Genomic DNA, 17,252 nt, shown 5'->3' on the forward strand with positions numbered 1-17,252 from the left:
AAATTATGCCCAAGGATACAGCTCTACTCTTGTTTTCAATTTCCTTAATGCGTTTGCTGCATTTGTTTCATATGCTGGCCTCAAAAGCACTCTGGCGTGAAAAAGGACTGCCAGCTGTTTAGCTAAGTCCATGAGGAGGAAAATTCTCCCACTCTTGTAAGATTATCAATGGGAAATGACAAATACCAAGTCAGCCCCAATTCTGATTGACTGGGGCCAAAGACACATGCATGTGAAACTAGTTCTTGGGAATCTTGGGAAATTGCTCTTGCCTACCCCATTTCCCCCAACTAATAACAGAAAATTGTGGCCCAGGAGAAGGTGGGCTTGATGCAGGTGTTTGGCAAAGTACTGTGAAACCATGTCTTGGCCCTGTTTGGATGGCTGGTGTGTTTCTGAACGTACCTTCTGAAATTTCCGAAGTTGTAAATCCAAATGTTAAAACATTTAAGCAGTAAGGTTTGGGGGAAAATTCAAACCCAGGAACTCTTCCAAAGAATTAACATTTCTTTTGCAAGTAACTTAGAGTGTGATCATCACAACTAAAATACTATTATTATCAAACTTACTGATGTTACTTCCATTAGAAAATAAAATAAGCCAGGCATGGTGGCTCACGCTTCTACGGCCAGCATTTTGGGAGGCCGAGATTTGAGGCCAGGGGTTCGAGATCAGGCTGGCCAACGTGGAGAAACACTGTCTCTACTAAAAATACAAAAAGTAGCTGCGTGTGGTGGTGCACGCCTGTAATCCCAGCTTCTTGGGAGGCTGAGGTATAAGAATCGCTTGAAACTGGGAGGCAGAGGTGGCAGTGAGCCAAGATTGTACCACTGCACTGCAGGCTGGGTGACAGAGGGAGATTTCCTCTAAAAAAAAAAAGAAAGAAAGAAAAAAAAAGAAACAAAACTTGTCCACCTTTCTCTTTTGCTGTGTGTTTTTGTTGTTGTTGTTGTTATTTTGGGGTTTTTTGTTTGTTTGGTTGTTTTTTTCTTTTTATTTATTTATTTATTTTTTTATTATACTTTAAGTTCTAGGGTACATGTGCATGACGTTTATATCATGTATAACTCCCCAGTGCAATCCCTCCCTCCTCCCCCCTCCCCATGATAGGCCCCAGTGTGTGATGTTCCCCTTCCCGAGTCCAAGTGATCTCATTGTTCAGTTCCCACCTATGAGTGAGAACATGCGGTGTTTGGTTTTCTCTTCTTGTGATAGTTTGCTAAGAATGATGGATTCCAGCTGCATCCATGTCGCTACAAAGGACGCAAACTCATCCTTTTTGATGGATGCATAGTATTCCATGGTGTATATGTGCCACATTTTCTTAATCCAGTCTGTCACAGATGGACATTTGGGTTGATTCCAAGTCTTTGCTATTGTGAATAGTGCCGCAATAAACATACGTGTGCATGTGTCTTTGTAGTAGAGTAATTTATAATCCTTTGGGTATATACCCAGTAGTGGGATGGCTGGGTCATATGGTACATCTAGTTCTAGATCCTTGAGGAATCGCCATACTGTTTTCCATAATGGTTGAACTAGTTTACAATCCCACCAACAGTGTAAAAGTGTTCCTATTTCTCCACATCCTCTCCAACACCTGTTGTTTCCTGACTTCTTAATGATTGCCATTCTAACTGGTGTGAGATGGTATCTCATTGTGGTTTTGATTTGCATTTCTCTGATGGCGAGTGATGATGAGCATTTTTTCATGTGTCTGTTGGGTGTATGGATGTCTTCTTTTGAGAAATGTCTGTTCATATCCTTTCCCCACTTTTTGATGTGGTTGTTTGTTTTTTTCTTCTATATTTGTTTGAGTTCTTTGTAGATTCTGGATATTAGCCCTAGGTCAGATGAGTGGGTTGCAAAAATTTTCTCCCATTCTGTAGGTTGCCTGTTCACTCTGATGGTAGTTTCTTTTGCTGTGCAAAAGCTCTTTAGTTTAATTAGATCCCATTTGTCAATTTTTGCTTTTGCTGCCGTTGCTTTTGGTGTTTTAGACATGAAGTTCTTGCCCATGCCTATGTCCTGAATGGTACTACCTAGATTTTCTTCTAGGGTTTTTATGGTATTAGGTCTAACATTTAAGTCTCTGATCCATCTTGAATTAATTTTCGTATAAGGGGTAAGGAAAGGATCCAGTTTCAGCTTTCTACTTATGGCTAGCCAATTTTCCCAGCACCATTTATTGAATAGGGAATCCTTTCCCCATTTCTTGTTTCTCTCAGGTTTGTCAAAGATCAGATGGCTGTAGATGTGTGGTATTATTTCTGAGGACTCTGTTCTGTTCCATTGGTCTATATCTCTGTTGTGGTACCAGTACCATGCTGTTTTGGTTACTGTAGCCTTGTAGTATATTTGAAGTCAGGTAGCGTGACGCCTCCAGCTTTGTCCTTTTGACTTAGGATTGTCTTGGCAATGCGGGCTCTTTTTTGGTTCCATATGAACTTTAAAGCCGTTTTTTCCAATTCTGTGAAGAAAGTCATTGGTATCTTGATGGGGATGGCATTGAATCTATAAATCACCTTGGGCAGTATGGCCATTTTCACGATATTGATTCTTCCTATCCATGAGCATGGTATGTTCTTCCATTTGTTTGTGTCCTCTTTGATTTCACTGAGCAGTGGTTTGTAGTTCTCCTTGAAGAGGTCCTTGACATCCCTTGTAAGCTGGATTCCTAGGTATTTGATTCTCTTTGAAGCAATTGTGAATGGAAGTTCATTCCTGATTTGGCTCTCTGCTTGTCTGTTACTGGTGTATAAGAATGCTTGTGATTTTTGCACATTAATTTTGTATCCTGAGACTTTGCTGAAGTTGCTTATCAGCTTAAGGAGATTTTGGGCTGAGACAATGGGGTTTTCTAAATATACAATCATGTCATCTGCAAACAGGGACAATTTGACTTCTTCTTTTCCTAACTGGATACCCTTGATTTCTTTCTCTTGCCTGATTGCCCTAGCCAGAACTTCCAACACGATGTTGAATAGGAGTGGTGAGAGAGGGCATCCCTGTCTTGTGCCAGTTTTCAAAGGGAATTTTTCCAGTTTTTGCCCATTCAGTATGATATTAGCTGTGGGTTTGTCATAAATAGCTCTTATTATTTTGAGGTACGTTCCATCAATACCAAATTTATTGAGCGTTTTTAGCATAAAGGGCTGTTGAATTTTGTCAAAAGCCTTTTCTGCATCTATTGAGATAATCATGTGGTTCTTGTCTTTGGTTCTGTTTATATGCTGGATTACGTTTATTGATTTGCGAATGTTGAACCAGCCTTGCATCCCAGGGATGAAGCCCACTTGATCATGGTGGATAAGCTTTTTGATGTGCTGCTGAATCCGGTTTGCCAGTATTTTATTGAGGATTTTTGCATCGATGTTCATCAGGGATATTGGTCTAAAATTCTCTTTTTTTGTTGTGTCTCTGCCAGGCTTTGGTATCAGGATGATGTTGGCCTCATAAAAAGAGTTAGGGAGGATTCCCTCTTTTTCTATTGATTGAAATAGTTTCAGAAGGAATGGTACCAGCTCCTCCTTGTACCTCTGGTAGAATTCAGCTGTGAATCCATCTGGTCCTGGACTTTTTTTGGTGGGTAGGCTATTAATTGTTGCCTCAATTTCAGAGCCTGCTATTGGTCTATTCAGGGATTCAACTTCTTCCTGGTTTAGTCTTGGGAGAGTGTAAGTGTCCAGGAAATTATCCATTTCTTCTAGATTTTCTAGTTGATTTGCGTAGAGGTGTTTATAGTATTCTCTGATGGTTGTTTGTATTTCTGTGGGGTCGGTGGTGATATCCCCTTTATCATTTTTTATTGCGACTATTTGATTCCTCTCTCTTTTCTTCTTTATTAGTATTGCTAGCGGTCTGTCAATTTTGTTGATCTTTTCAAAAAACCAACTCCTGGATTCATTGATTTTTTGGAGGGTTTTTTGTGTCTCTATCTCCTTCAGTTCTGCTCTGATCTTAGTTATTTCTTGCCTTCTGCTAGCTTTTGAATGTGTTTGCTCTTGCCTCTCTAGTTCTTTTAATTGTGATGTTAGAGTGTCAATTTTAGATCTCTCCTGCTTTCTCTTGTGGGCATTTAGTGCTATAAATTTCCCTCTACACACTGCTTTAAATGTGTCCCAGAGATTCTGGTATGTTGTATCTTTGTTCTCATTGGTTTCAAAGAACGTCTTTATTTCTGCTTTCATTTCGTTATGTACCCAGTAGTCATTCAGGAGCAGGTTGTTCAGTTTCCATGTAGTTGAGCGGCTTTGATTGAGTTTCTTAGTCCTGAGTTCTAGTTTGATTGCACTGTGGTCTGAGAGACAGTTTGTTATAATTTCTGTTCTTGTACATTTGCTGAGGAGTGCTTTACTTCCAATTATGTGGTCAATTTTGGAATAAGTGCGATGTGGTGCTGAGAAGAATGTATATTCTGTTGATTTGGGGTGGAGGGTTCTATAGATGTCTATTAGGTCTGCTTGGTGCAGAGATGAGTTCAATTCCTGGATATCCTTGTTAACTTTCTGTCTCGTTGATCTGTCTAATGTTGACAGTGGAGTGTTGAAGTCTCCCATTATTATTGTATGGGAGTCTAAGTCTCTTTGTAGGTCTCTAAGGACTTGCTTTATGAATCTGGGTGCTCCTGTATTGGGTGCATATATATTTAGGAGAGTTAGCTCTTCCTGTTGAATTGATCCCTTTACCATTATGTAATGGCCTTCTTTGTCTCTTTTGATCTTTGATGGTTTAAAGTCTGTTTTATCAGAGACTAGGATTGCAACCCCTGCTTTCTTTTGTTCTCCATTTGCTTGGTAGATCTTCCTCCATCCCTTTATTTTGAGCCTATGTATGTCTCTGCATGTGAGATGGGTCTCCTGAATACAGCAGACTGATGGGTCTTGACTCTTGATCCAGTTTGCCAGTCTGTGTCTTTTAATTGGAGCATTTAGTCCATTGACATTTAAGGTTAATATTGTTATGTGTGAACTTGATCCTGTCATTATGATATTAACTGGTTATTTTGCTCATTAGTTGATGCAATTTCTTCCTAGCCTCGATGTTCTTTACATTTTGGCATGTTTTTGCAATGGCTGGTACCGGTTGTTCCTTTCCATGTTTAGAGCTTCCTTCAGGGTCTCTTGTAAGGCAGGCCTGGTGGTGACAAAATCTCTAAGCATTTGCTTATCTGTAAAGGATTTTATTTCTCCTTCACTGATGAAGCTTAGTTTGGCTGGATATGAAATTCTGGGTTGAAAATCTTTTCTTTAAGAACGTTGAATATTGGCCCCCACTCTCTTCTGGCTTGTAGAGTTTCTGCCGAGAGGTCTGCTGTTAGTCTGATGGGCTTCCCTTTGTGGGTAACCCGACCTTTCTCTCTGGCTGCCCTTAAGATTTTTTCCTTCATTTCAACTTTGGTGAATCTGGCAATTATGTGTCTTGGAGTTGCTCTTCTGGAGGAGTATCTTTGTGGCGTTCTCTGTATTTCCTGAATTTGAATGTTGGCCTGCCCTACTAGGTTGGGGAAGTTCTCCTGTATGATATCCTGAAGAGTGTTTTCCAACTTGGTTCCATTTTCCCCCTCACTTTCAGGCACCCCAATCAGACGTAGATTTGGTCTTTTTACATAATCCCATACTTCTTGCAGGCTTTGTTCATTTCTTTTTCTTCTTTTTTCTTTTGGTTTCTCTTCTCGCTTCATTTCATTCATTTGATCCTCAATCGCTGATACTCTTTCTTCCAGTTGATCGAGTCGGTTACTGAAGCTTGTGCATTTGTCACGTATTTCTCGTGTCATGGTTTTCATCTCTGTCATTTCGTTTATGATCTTCTCTGCATTAATTAGTCTAGCTGTCAATTCTTCCACTTTTTTTTCAAGATTTTTAGTTTCTTTGCGCTGGGTACGTAATTCCTCCTTTAGCTCTGAGAGGTTTGATGGACTGAAGCCTTCTTCTCTCATCTCGTCAAAGTCATTCTCTGACCAGCTTTGATCCGTTGCTGGCGATGGGCTGCGCTCCTTTGCAGGGGGAGATGCGCTCTTAGTTTTTGAATTTCCAGCTTTTCTGCCCTGCTTCTTCCCCATCTTTGTGGTTTTATCTGTCTCTGGTCTTTGATGATGGTGACGTACTGATGGGGTTTTGGTATAGGTGTCCTTCCTGTTTGATAGTTTTCCGTCTGACAGTCAGAAGGACTGTCTGTTGGTCTGTTGGAGATTGCTTGAGGTCCACTCCAGACCCTGTTTGCCTGGGTGTCAGCAGCAGAGGTTGCCGAAGATAGAATATTGCTGAACAGCGAGTGTACCTGTCTGATTCTTTCTTTGGAAGTTTCCTCTCAGGGGTGACTCCACCCTGTGAGGTGTGGGGTGTCAGACTGCCCCTAGTGGGGGATGTCTCCCAGCTAGGCTACTCAGGGGTCAGGGACCCACCTGAGCAGGCAGTCTGTCCGTTCTCAGATCTCAACCTCCGCGTTAGGAGATCCAGGGCTCTCCCCAAAGCTGTCAGACAGAGTCATTCGCGTCTGCAAGGGCCCCGCTCTTTCCTCTATTGGACTGCAGCTGTGCGCTGTCCGCAGAGGTAGAGTCTACAGAGACAGGCAGGCTTCCTTGAGCTGCTGTGAGCTCCACCCAGTTCGAGCTTCCCAGCGGCTTTGTTTACCTACTTAAGCCTCAGCAATGGCGGGCGCCCCTCCCCCAGCCTCGCTGCTGCCTTGTGTATAGATCGCCGCAGACGGCTGTGTTAGCAGTGAGGGAGGCTCCGTGGGCGTGGGACCCTCCCGGCCAGGTATGGGATATATTCTCCTGGTGTGCCTGTTTCCTTAAAGCGCAGTATTGGGGTGGGAGTTACCCGATTTTCCAGGTGTTGTGTGTCTCAGTTCCCCTGGCTAGGAAAAGGGATTCCCTTCCCCCTTGCGCTTCCAGGTGAGGCGATGCCTCGCCCTGCTTCAGCTCACGCTGGTCAGGCTGCAGCAGCTGACCAGCACCGATTGTCCGGCACTCCCTAGAGAGATGACCCCAGTACCTCAGTTGAAAATGCAGAAATCACCGGTCTTCTGTGTCGCTCACGCTGGGAGTTGGAGACTGGAGCTGTTCCTATTCGGCCATCTTGCTCCGCCCCTCGGGAATGTCTGTTTGTTTTTTTCTAATCTATAGCTGAAAGTGAGCAGTTAATTTTGTGACTGTCTTTCAACTTTCACTATTGGCTGGCTGATTGGTACCAGGATCAAAAAGGAAAAAGAGGCCCACCACAGATTACTCACCAATTTCCTTTCACACCCACCACACATATGCATATGGGACAACAGGAAATCATAAGTAAAACAAAATCCTTCAGGCACACAGTAAGTTTATTTCCAAAATAAATAAAAACAATCTGGCATCTATACTGGAAAAATTAGGTGTACTGTAGCTTTTCTCTTCCTTAATGATAGAGGTGTGTGTGTGTGTGTAAGCATGCCCCAGTGTCTGCTTCTGTTTTGGTTTCATTACACCTCTTTTTTCTTTTAAACTGAGTTTTATTACTCATGGAAGCACAGGCCAGTACTGCTGATTAAAGCCTGGGAGGGGCTGCCACACACACTCTTTCTCCAGGCACCTAGCTCTATTATTCTTCTATACTTGCTTTCTTTCTCTGCTGGACCTTTCTGAGTCTTAATCTGTTAGTGTTTAACGATTTGTGTTGATGCTCAGTGGTTATCAAAGAAGCCCCACTGGACTCTTGTTGAAAAGCAAGATGGATTTCAGGTTCATAACAGTATTTGGACCCTGCCTTCCCATTCTTCAGTTTTACTAAGTCTGTACCATTTTCAGGTGAAAATTTGTTACATCCAATCTTCCATTGGATTTCCACACAGAGGTTAGCATGCTGTGTGGCTCCGGGCTTGATAATATGCTGCCTCAGGCTCTACATGCACCAGAGACTTGGGAAAGAGCATTGCCTACAATCCCACAACCAATCAGCCCTCCTGATACTTAGAGAATTGATTGGGATAACATTTAGCTTCAGATCTCTGCTGTACTTACCACTGTGCAGATCCACTAAGGCTGATTCATTTGGAAGTTTCAGTAGGGACATGGTGTGGAAGACATAGGGACTTAGCTGACTGTCCATCGACATAGGGGAACTAGGTGATATAATTGTCAAAAAAGCAGATGTAATCTTGCATGCATTAAATGCAGGCATATTTTTTATCACATGAAAAGTGATAATTCAGTGCTACCCAGATTTCTATATTCTGCTGGTCAGATTATAGGTAGACAGTTCTGTTTGATTCTCAGAACCTCACTGGAGGAGGAACTCAGACAAAATACAGCATTTTCAAAAGAGATTCACCAGGATAGGGAAGGTTTTGAAAACCAGGTACCCAAGGAACAGATGAAGGAATTAGTGATAGTCTGGGTAAGAAAAGATTTGGCAGGGAGAGGAGTAATAGGGAACAACTGTCTATAAATATTCAAAAAGTTGTACTGTCTTGACTTGATTAGTTTGGTCTCAGAGGGCACTGCAATGAAAGTATCCCTTGAACTTTCTTTATCCCCATTAGTGGAAGAAAAAATTCCCCCAAGATACTGCGAAAATTGGCTGCCCTTTAAGGAAGGTGTTTAAGCAGACTTTGAACGACCTCTTGGTTGAGGCAGATGAGTAGCTACATTAGATAATTATTACCACTCCTTCTGACCAGCAGTTTATATGATAATAATAGTTTGGGAACCATCCTTTACACAATATCAACTTTGCAATATTAAATATTGTTTCATTGTAGTTGTGGCTAGGTATTATGGACAGTAACTCATCAAGGGTAAGACTTATACTGTCAGCTATTTACACAAAGAAGCACCAAGTAAGTGTGGTTTGGCCACTGATGGCTGAACTGCCTGAAATCTAACCCAAATTGCTGTAGGTTCTGCTCATGGTAACCTTCCATTTAGTGTCTAATACACAGCTGCAAATGATTTTACCCTACCGTTTAGAATTCTGCAGAGTGGGATAACCCACAAGACTATGACAGAGGGTTATAGCATCTTGTGTATGGTTCCTGGGATGTATACATGACGTTTCTCAATGCCCCGGCCAAATCTAAGCCTCTATATTACTGCAAATGGTATTTTGAAAAATAAATATATTATTATCCTAGATTTTGTAGTAACATAAAAGAAGCTAATTTTATCTCACTAGGTACACTGTGCCAATAATCTCACCACCAGTATCTCTTCCCCAGATTAAAATGGTATGAATATTAACCACTTTGTATAAAGAATGTTAACAAGTGTTTGGCATTGTGACTATAAAGCATTAAACTCCAGATTTAGTAACATATATTCCTTCCAAAAGTCAGTAGTTCTAGCCTTTTGAAGACTGTCTTTTTCCATCACTCTTGTTGAGCTTAGAAGCCAAACTATGCAGTGAAGACTTGTTCAAGTAATCCAAATTCAGTAATCCAAATTCACTTCCCTGCATTGTCTCTGCCCCATCAAACCTCATTTGTTCTAGCTTCCTTCTGTTCCACTGCATTGCATTCTGATTGAACAAGTTGAAGCTTTGTAAGTATTTTCACTATTATGTGTTGCTGCCAGAGCTTTTAGAAAGAAATCAGGTTCAAATGAAAAGCAGCAAATGACCTGATGCTTGTATTATTGTAGGATTATGTCACTCTTTAATCCTTGTTTTAGAGTAATGTGTTTGACACTCAAATGTAAGCATTTCCTCTTGGATCTGCGTCTGATCTTCCTTGTTTGTGTTTTTGCAGCATCCCGTGTACTGTGTAAATGTTGTTGGGACCCAGAATGCTCATAACCTCATCACTGTCTCCACTGATGGCAAAATGTGTTCCTGGAGCCTGGACATGCTCTCAACTCCACAGGTGGGTTTGTTTTTCCCTACACATAACACCATCCTGGTTAAAAGAGATACCTACTTAATGGAACATAGTTCCTAAAAGCCAAACCCTCACATCCTAGAGGAGCTAAAACCAATGGATGCACTTGAAAGACTAGGGCTTGCTTTCAGCAATCTTCTCTTGAAGCCAAAACCCATTTCCTTTACCACAAATCATGTAATTATTGTAATACATTAATCCTTAGGTCAGTTTCAAGTGAAAATGAGATAATCCATTCTAAATCATAGTAATTATGGAAGTTACCTATGGTATGAATTGTACTTACCCTACAGCATTGTTGAATAGATGCAAACGAGGTTGGAGCTCAGCAGAGCAATCCCTTATGGGTACTTGCATTGGAGGGAAGGTAACCCAGCAAAACAGAAATCCAAGCCCTTGCTTGTATCCATAGCCTAGACAACAGCCTGTGTCTATGAAGAATTTATCAAACCGTCTGTTTTCCCCTCTGGAATATTTGTTAGTATGGCTCCTGTCATTCCTTGCTCAGTAAATGAGAATTCAAAAATGAAAAAGTTCCCAAGTCTGCAAACCAGTACTGATTGCAACAATGGAAACCAAACAAAGGAATAGAAGTGGGAGAAGCTGTCAAAGGGAGGTGACTAAATGCAACTTGCAAGATACGCGTATGTAGACAAACACACAAGACATACGCATACACACATGAACACATACACACACACTTTTCCATATTTCTTTGTGTGAAAAAACAGTATTCACTATCCTGCAGCCAAAAACAACAGAGAAGAAGTCATTGTAGCCTTTGACCAAAATGTAAGGAAACATGAAGAAAACTGCAAAACGATATCTAGGAAATAATTCTCAATGTTAACATTCCCGTATTCTTTCCCAGGATAAAAACCCTAGAATGTCTGTCACACAATTTTAGAAGAAGTTAAAGTTTCAAAATGTACATAAGGAGACAGGGCACGGTGCTTCACACTTGTAATCCCAGCACTTTGGGAGGCCGAGGTGGGAGAATCATTTGAGCCTAGGAGTTCAAGACCAGCCTAGGCAACACAACTTTAGTTTTTCTACCAAAACTTAAAAAATTAGCTGGGTGTGGTAGCATATGTCTGTAGTCCAAGTTCCTTGGGAGGGTCAGGCAGGAGGATTGCTTGAGCCCAGGAGTTTGAGGTTGCAGTGAACTATTATCACACCACTGCACTCCAGTCTGGGTGACAGAGTGAGACTTTGTCTCTTCAAAAAATAATAATTGTTTTATTATACACACACACATACACATGTACAAAAGGAAATATGGAAACTGTGAAGAACCAACCTCCTTTAGGTTTCCACAAAATACAGATGTAAAGAATACTAAGTTTTAAAAAATAATTTTAGGAAGAAAAAAGAGAGAGTGCTAATAAGCGGCTTACAATTGAAGTTCCTCTATTTTTTGCTGATCTTTAACATTATAGAGGCCTGGAGGGATTAGTATTTTATGGCTTTGTCTTAAAATTCTCAGCAATGTTTTGTTTTCTTTTAAAAGCCTGGAGATTATAAACAGACATAAGAGCAAACCCTCTATTTAGGAATTTTTAATTGCCCATTTTGCTCATTACATGTATTTGTTTAGGTTAAAACCAGTCGTATGTTGGTTCTAAGTCCATTTGTATTAGTTTTAGCATGCTCACAGACTCCTGTGTCTCTACAAAGATGGAGGATTTCATGACATGGTTTGCATGGATGGCAGGGAAGAATAGGGGCATCTAACAGTTGTCCTGGTTTTCCTCTCTCCCAAATGGGTAAAGGGACTTTTCCTCCTTGTTGCTAATTTTAGTGGTGAAGCAGATCACTGGATGATCCAGTTTTCTGTATGACATAGTCACAGCATCCTCTCCCTTATCCCAGTTGCTGGTGTGCTCCCTATGCATGGATATCACAAACTTTGAACACGTCACAGGATCAGAATTTGTCTGTGCTGCTTAGACTGTTAGCTTGCGCTTTCACTTTAATGGACTCCTTGGCCAAAATGGTCGTTCATTTGCACAAGAAAGACTAAACTCTCAAGCAACTATAATGATATGATACCTCGGAATGATTTTTTTAAAAATTATTTCAGACACACAAAATAGGCTATTTGATGTAAATAGCCAGAAATACTCAGGGATATTAGTTATAATTGATTATTCTTTTCTGTCATTAAACTTAATTCAGCAGTATATCTTTTAAGATTAGGAATCTTTAATTCTCAATTAAAAAATCATATTATATAAAAGAAAGACTTCCATTTGCTATTTTAAATATGTGTTTAAATATTGTTCTTTTCAGGCTTATAGCCTATTCACCCAATGGCTGCCCTGCATGAAATCTAGTCCCTGTTGAAATCTGGTTTTTATGACCTGAGTGACAACTTTCTGGTTTTAGTCCATGGAGGACACATACTCCTGCTTTGACAAATGTGCTTAGTACATCTGATATTAATACATGTGTATTCTCACGAACAATTGATTTTGAAAATGTTTGTAAATACAAGGGTATTGTGTGTTTTATTAAAGCCTGGAGCTGACAAGTGTAACCATTACAGTATTATCTTTAGTTTCTGCACCATTAGTTTCAAAATTCTCACCTGTCATCTCTGCCTGACTTAAGAAGCAGCAGCACATGCTGATGAAATCCAGCCGGCCTGAAACCAGAGATCCACAGAAGCATGAATGTCAGGGGCAGTAAAGCATGGTTTCTGGCACAGCTGGGGTCTTTTGTAACGCTGTGTGAAAAGCAAACAGATGATTTAGCCAAATGATTTTTCCGTGCTATCTTTGGCATGGCAAGGAGTTGACAGATGGAAATGTAACCACACCATGTTTTGGTAGGAGAGCATGGAGCTGGTGTACAATAAGTCCAAGTCTGTCGCTGTTACCGGAATGGCTTTCCCAACAGGAGACGTCAATAACTTCGTGGTTGGCAGCGAGGAAGGTACAGTCTACACGGCTTGTCGTCATGGAAGGTGATTTTCTGTTTCCTTACTGATGACATGTTCTTCATTTCCGAAAGTCTGTTATCACATTCTGGATTTTAACCACCTTACATTATGAGAAAACATCTCTGAAAAAATGGAAAGCACAACTTCAAGTCTTCATTATTTTAAAGAGCTACATCTGCTCTGGTCATTAGCTATTCATAAGTCTATGGTGGTTCACACTGCCTTGAGGGAAAACAGCTGAAGCTTCTGAGCATATCATAACAGACCACTTGCACCTTCCCAGCATCTCCGCATACCTTCAGGGTCTAGACATGTGCCCATCAGAGGTAACAATCCCCAAATATTTCTTATCCCTCCTTGCCTCATTGAGCTTGTATACTCAACTTCTTTTACCAGGTCTAGCATTTCTCCCTTCTTGGCCTGGTTAATTCCTCCTCATCATTAAGAGTCAGCACAGAGATCATTCCATGTGAAACCTTTCCTGACTCTTGGGCAAAGAAAACCACTCCCACTTTTAAGTCCCATAGAATTTTCATTTCTTTTATTCATTCACTCTTCCAAGGAATATTTACTAAGAACCTACCATGGGCCAGGCACCATCAAAAGGATACATTAAAGAACAAGACAGAACTAGACTTCATATTCTAGTTGAGAGTAAACTACTAATAAGCAAATAAATATATAGTTTAGAATGATAAGTGCTATGGAGAAAATTAAAGTAGAATAAGTGGGATAGGACTATAGGCTGTCAAGTTGACAATTTCATTTATTTTTTAATGCTTCTACAATAGCATTAATCATATTTTAGTTTATTCATTCATCTGCCATTTTTCTCTTACTACGTTATTTCCATTTCATCTTTGATTTCCTGCACAGTACCTAGGACATGGTAAGTGAGGAGCTAATAATATATATTGGGGATAAAGAAATGATATATAATATAATCCATACAATCTAGAGAAGTGCCTTAAAACCCTTCCTGCCAGTCAGAGGGGTCAGAACAGAGTGAGTCACACAAACCACCATGCAGTTCCCAGGTGATAGATAAGAACTCTACCTTAACTGAGAGATTCACAATGCCCCTGGAAGACAGAGTTGTCAGTATAAAGTGGAATCCAATAGTTTGGACTAGATTGTAAAATTGCATGCAAAACTTAACAGTTGACCTCACATCTTTTGAAAGGGTCACTAGTTCACACCGGTGCTTAATTTCTGTTTTAATTTAGTAGTTCTTATTCCATTTATTTTTTTTTTCATCTCTTGCACTCATCCCAGGCTATTAAGATTTAATGAAGAACCACAAATTGTTCCAAGCTCATATCCCTGTGTTTCTGTGATCTGTAGAAATAACAAGCATCCATGGCTCAGCTGTGTGACTTTTTTCACTCAAACTATACAAGCTGTGATGTCCCTGCTGTTCTGCACATAGAAACAAGCAGTATTTGCCCCCTCACATGATTCAAACATGACTTAGGAAGATACGCCTCATGGTCCATTCCCAATGATCCTCCTTCATAAAAGCTGGCTAGAACCACACATTAAAGCTTTATCAAAGCATAAAAAAATTTGATAAAGTTATTCATTTATAAATATATTTGTTGTATGCCTACTTTGAGCAAAGTGCATTGTTAGGTGCTACAAGGCCTGCAGATGTCATGTAAGCCTGGTTTCTCTCTTTAAAAAAACTGATGACAGTGGGAAAGATAAATACACAAACATCTGGAGCATGAGTAGAATGTCTTAAGTGGCACTAGAGGCATAGAGAGTATAATAGGCCATACCTGGAGTCACAGCTTTATCTATATGTGTATTAGAGTCAACAGGGCATAGGTTCAGTTGACTTAACCCATGGTTTTACCTAGGTCCTTAATTATCTGCAAAGGCTATAGAATACATTCATTGATAATTTCCATGTAAAGTGAATAACATTTTACATGATGAACATTCTTGTTCTGTGGCTATTGTACTTTTTAAGCACTATCAGAATATGTACTTTGGTTCAAAAGAAGGGTCCCTGTGGCACACACCACAAATCTTTTTACAAGCTTAATTTTGCTTTTACATTGGTCCATCTATCTGAAATATAAAATACAGACTTTAGTAAAATTGTAACATAGCAGGCATTGGCTTTGTAGTCATTCTAAATGGGTCATATAGGTCTATGGGGGAGAAGCAGGGGGTTGCTATTTTTCACCTAACATAGAGAAGGTGCAAATCCACTTCCATAAATTAAACAAGGTCCTCATTTTGCACCCTATAAACCCTTTCAGGATGCTGTTAAGAGCAAGTGGAGTCTCACCAGGGGCCACTTCAAAGATCAGTTCCTCAGGTTCATTAGAACAAATTTAAATGATCATATGTGGAACTGCTGTTAGCAGTTTCACTGGGCATAATTTTTGAGTGCCTGTTACATGGAACATGCGCTGCCGCACTTTGCTCATGATTCCAAATTTTGCTAAGCACATTGACATTTATTGGTGCTCCAGAGGCCCAAATGTTTTAATAACTGAACTCATTTTTATTCTTAGTGACATAATATTAGGATTCTACAATTCCTACATATTTGTCATATTTATAACCTTGTGCACATGAATATTTTAAATACAGCATTTTTGGTATGTTTTCTCACATCTTCCTAATTGCATATGATTGTATGCAGAATACTAAGTGATAACAGAGGACTGCAAATAATACCAGCTTGTTAAATAAGCAATATTTGTCGGTGTGTAATTTTTTAAATGTCTATCATTATTTCTCAAACGTGCTTCTCTCTTAAAAAAGGACTGAGACATAAGTTTGTCTGTTTTTATTAGCTAGCTTATTCAACAAGTATCTTGAGCACTTACTATATGCCAGACACTTGGCAACAAGAAAGACAAGATACCTGCCCATATGGAATTTACAAAGGATTTGTAAATCTCTCTTCTGTTTTCAGTAAAGAGAAAACATTATTTTCTCCATATTATATTTAAATTATGTGCCTTATTTTGTGGTGACAAGGGTTTCCACAAAGTGTTACATTTTTAACTATGTTAACTTAATTTAAGAAATTTCCTCAAAAAAAAAAATGATTGTTTCTTCAAGGATAGATGGAGTTTTATAGTCAGTAGGCTCCCCAAAAGGAGATAAAGCAGACCATGTGCAAAATGCTATCTCAAGAATAAAATAATCTTATAAATATAGAAACTTCTGAGACCGAAGTGTATTTGTTTCCATTAAAATAACTACATCAACAATGATAGGCTTTGAGGAATTCCACAAAAGGAATTAAATAATAAATGTTGATATTAAATTCTGTATTTTAAAAAGATTACATTGCCCCACATTGTTTTTAAATAATCAAAACTAGGGTAACATAGTTGCAAACAATTTCTTTCAGGATAACTGTAAAAATGATTTCATTTTGATGGTGTGTGGTTGTTCTAAATTATGGAGAAGTAATCATGCAGAGTTGAGGGGTTTTTTGTTTTGTTTTGTTTTTTAAGCAATCACTGCTTTTCAGAGGTCACTGGAATTCTGCTCATGTGTGCTTTTCCTACAGCAAAGCAGGTATTGGTGAGGTCTTTGAAGGTCACCAAGGGCCAGTGACGGGAATTAACTGCCACATGGCAGTGGGCCCAATCGACTTTTCTCACCTGTTTGTCACATCATCATTTGACTGGACTGTCAAACTGTGGACCACAAAGGTAAGAATATCTTGACTGAAATTCTCAGATATATTATAAGGGCTGAAGATGGTTTTTCATTCCCTGGAAACAGTTGCCCCTAAAGCCTCTTCCAGGTAACCTGGCACTGGGAATTCATATACCTTCTGGTGAGGCCAGTCTGCCCCAGAGCTAGTCCATTTTACTTATTTATTTTTATTTTTATTTTTATTTATTTTCATTTTTATTTATTTATTTTTTTGAGACAGTCTCACTCTGTCGCCCAGGCTGGAGTGCAGTGGCCCGATCTTGGCTCACTACAAGCTTTGCCTCCCAGGTTCACGCCATTCTCCTGCCTCAGCCTCCCAAGTAGCTGGGACTACAGGCGTCCACCACCACACCGGGCTAATTTTTTTGTATTTTTAGTAGAGACAGGGTTTCACTGTGGTCTCGATCTCCTGACCTTGTGACCCGCCCTCCTCAGCCTCCCAAAGTGCTGGGATTACAAGCGTGAGCCACTGCACCCGGCCCATTTCACTTGTTTTTAAACATATAGGTAATACTTGAAAATATTCTAATTATAAAAAATTCAAACAATTCAAATAATGATAAAGCTGCAGTCCTCCTCTACCAACCCCAACCCCATCCACAACATCCCCTTCACTGCCTGCACCTCAGTCCCCTTCCCAGAGGCAAACTTTTATCAGTTTCATGTCTATGTTCTGGAGCTTGGTGGTATCTACTTACTTACATATGTACCTATGGAAATATATGATTTGGGACTTGGGTTCTTTTTTTGTTTGGTTCATTGG

General features: G+C 39.9%; 1 protein-coding gene across 6 annotated transcripts in view; it reads left to right on the forward strand.

Annotated features, from left to right (window-relative positions):
• Nucleotides 1-17,252, forward strand: part of DYNC1I1 (dynein cytoplasmic 1 intermediate chain 1) — a 343,168-nt gene that overhangs the window by 260,247 nt on the left and 65,669 nt on the right. For all 6 annotated transcript variants that reach the window (XM_033192651.1, XM_033192656.1, XM_033192653.1 and 3 more), the window contains 3 exons: nucleotides 9,724-9,837; nucleotides 12,687-12,820; nucleotides 16,338-16,482. In XM_033192651.1, coding sequence (XP_033048542.1) covers nucleotides 9,724-9,837; nucleotides 12,687-12,820; nucleotides 16,338-16,482 — 393 coding nt within the window. The remainder of the gene's footprint in view (nucleotides 1-9,723; nucleotides 9,838-12,686; nucleotides 12,821-16,337; nucleotides 16,483-17,252) is intronic.

The sequence above is a fragment of the Trachypithecus francoisi genome, unplaced genomic scaffold (assembly GCF_009764315.1).
Source record: "Trachypithecus francoisi isolate TF-2019V2 unplaced genomic scaffold, Tfra_2.0 Lachesis_group4, whole genome shotgun sequence".
Taxonomy (NCBI): domain Eukaryota; kingdom Metazoa; phylum Chordata; class Mammalia; order Primates; family Cercopithecidae; genus Trachypithecus; species Trachypithecus francoisi.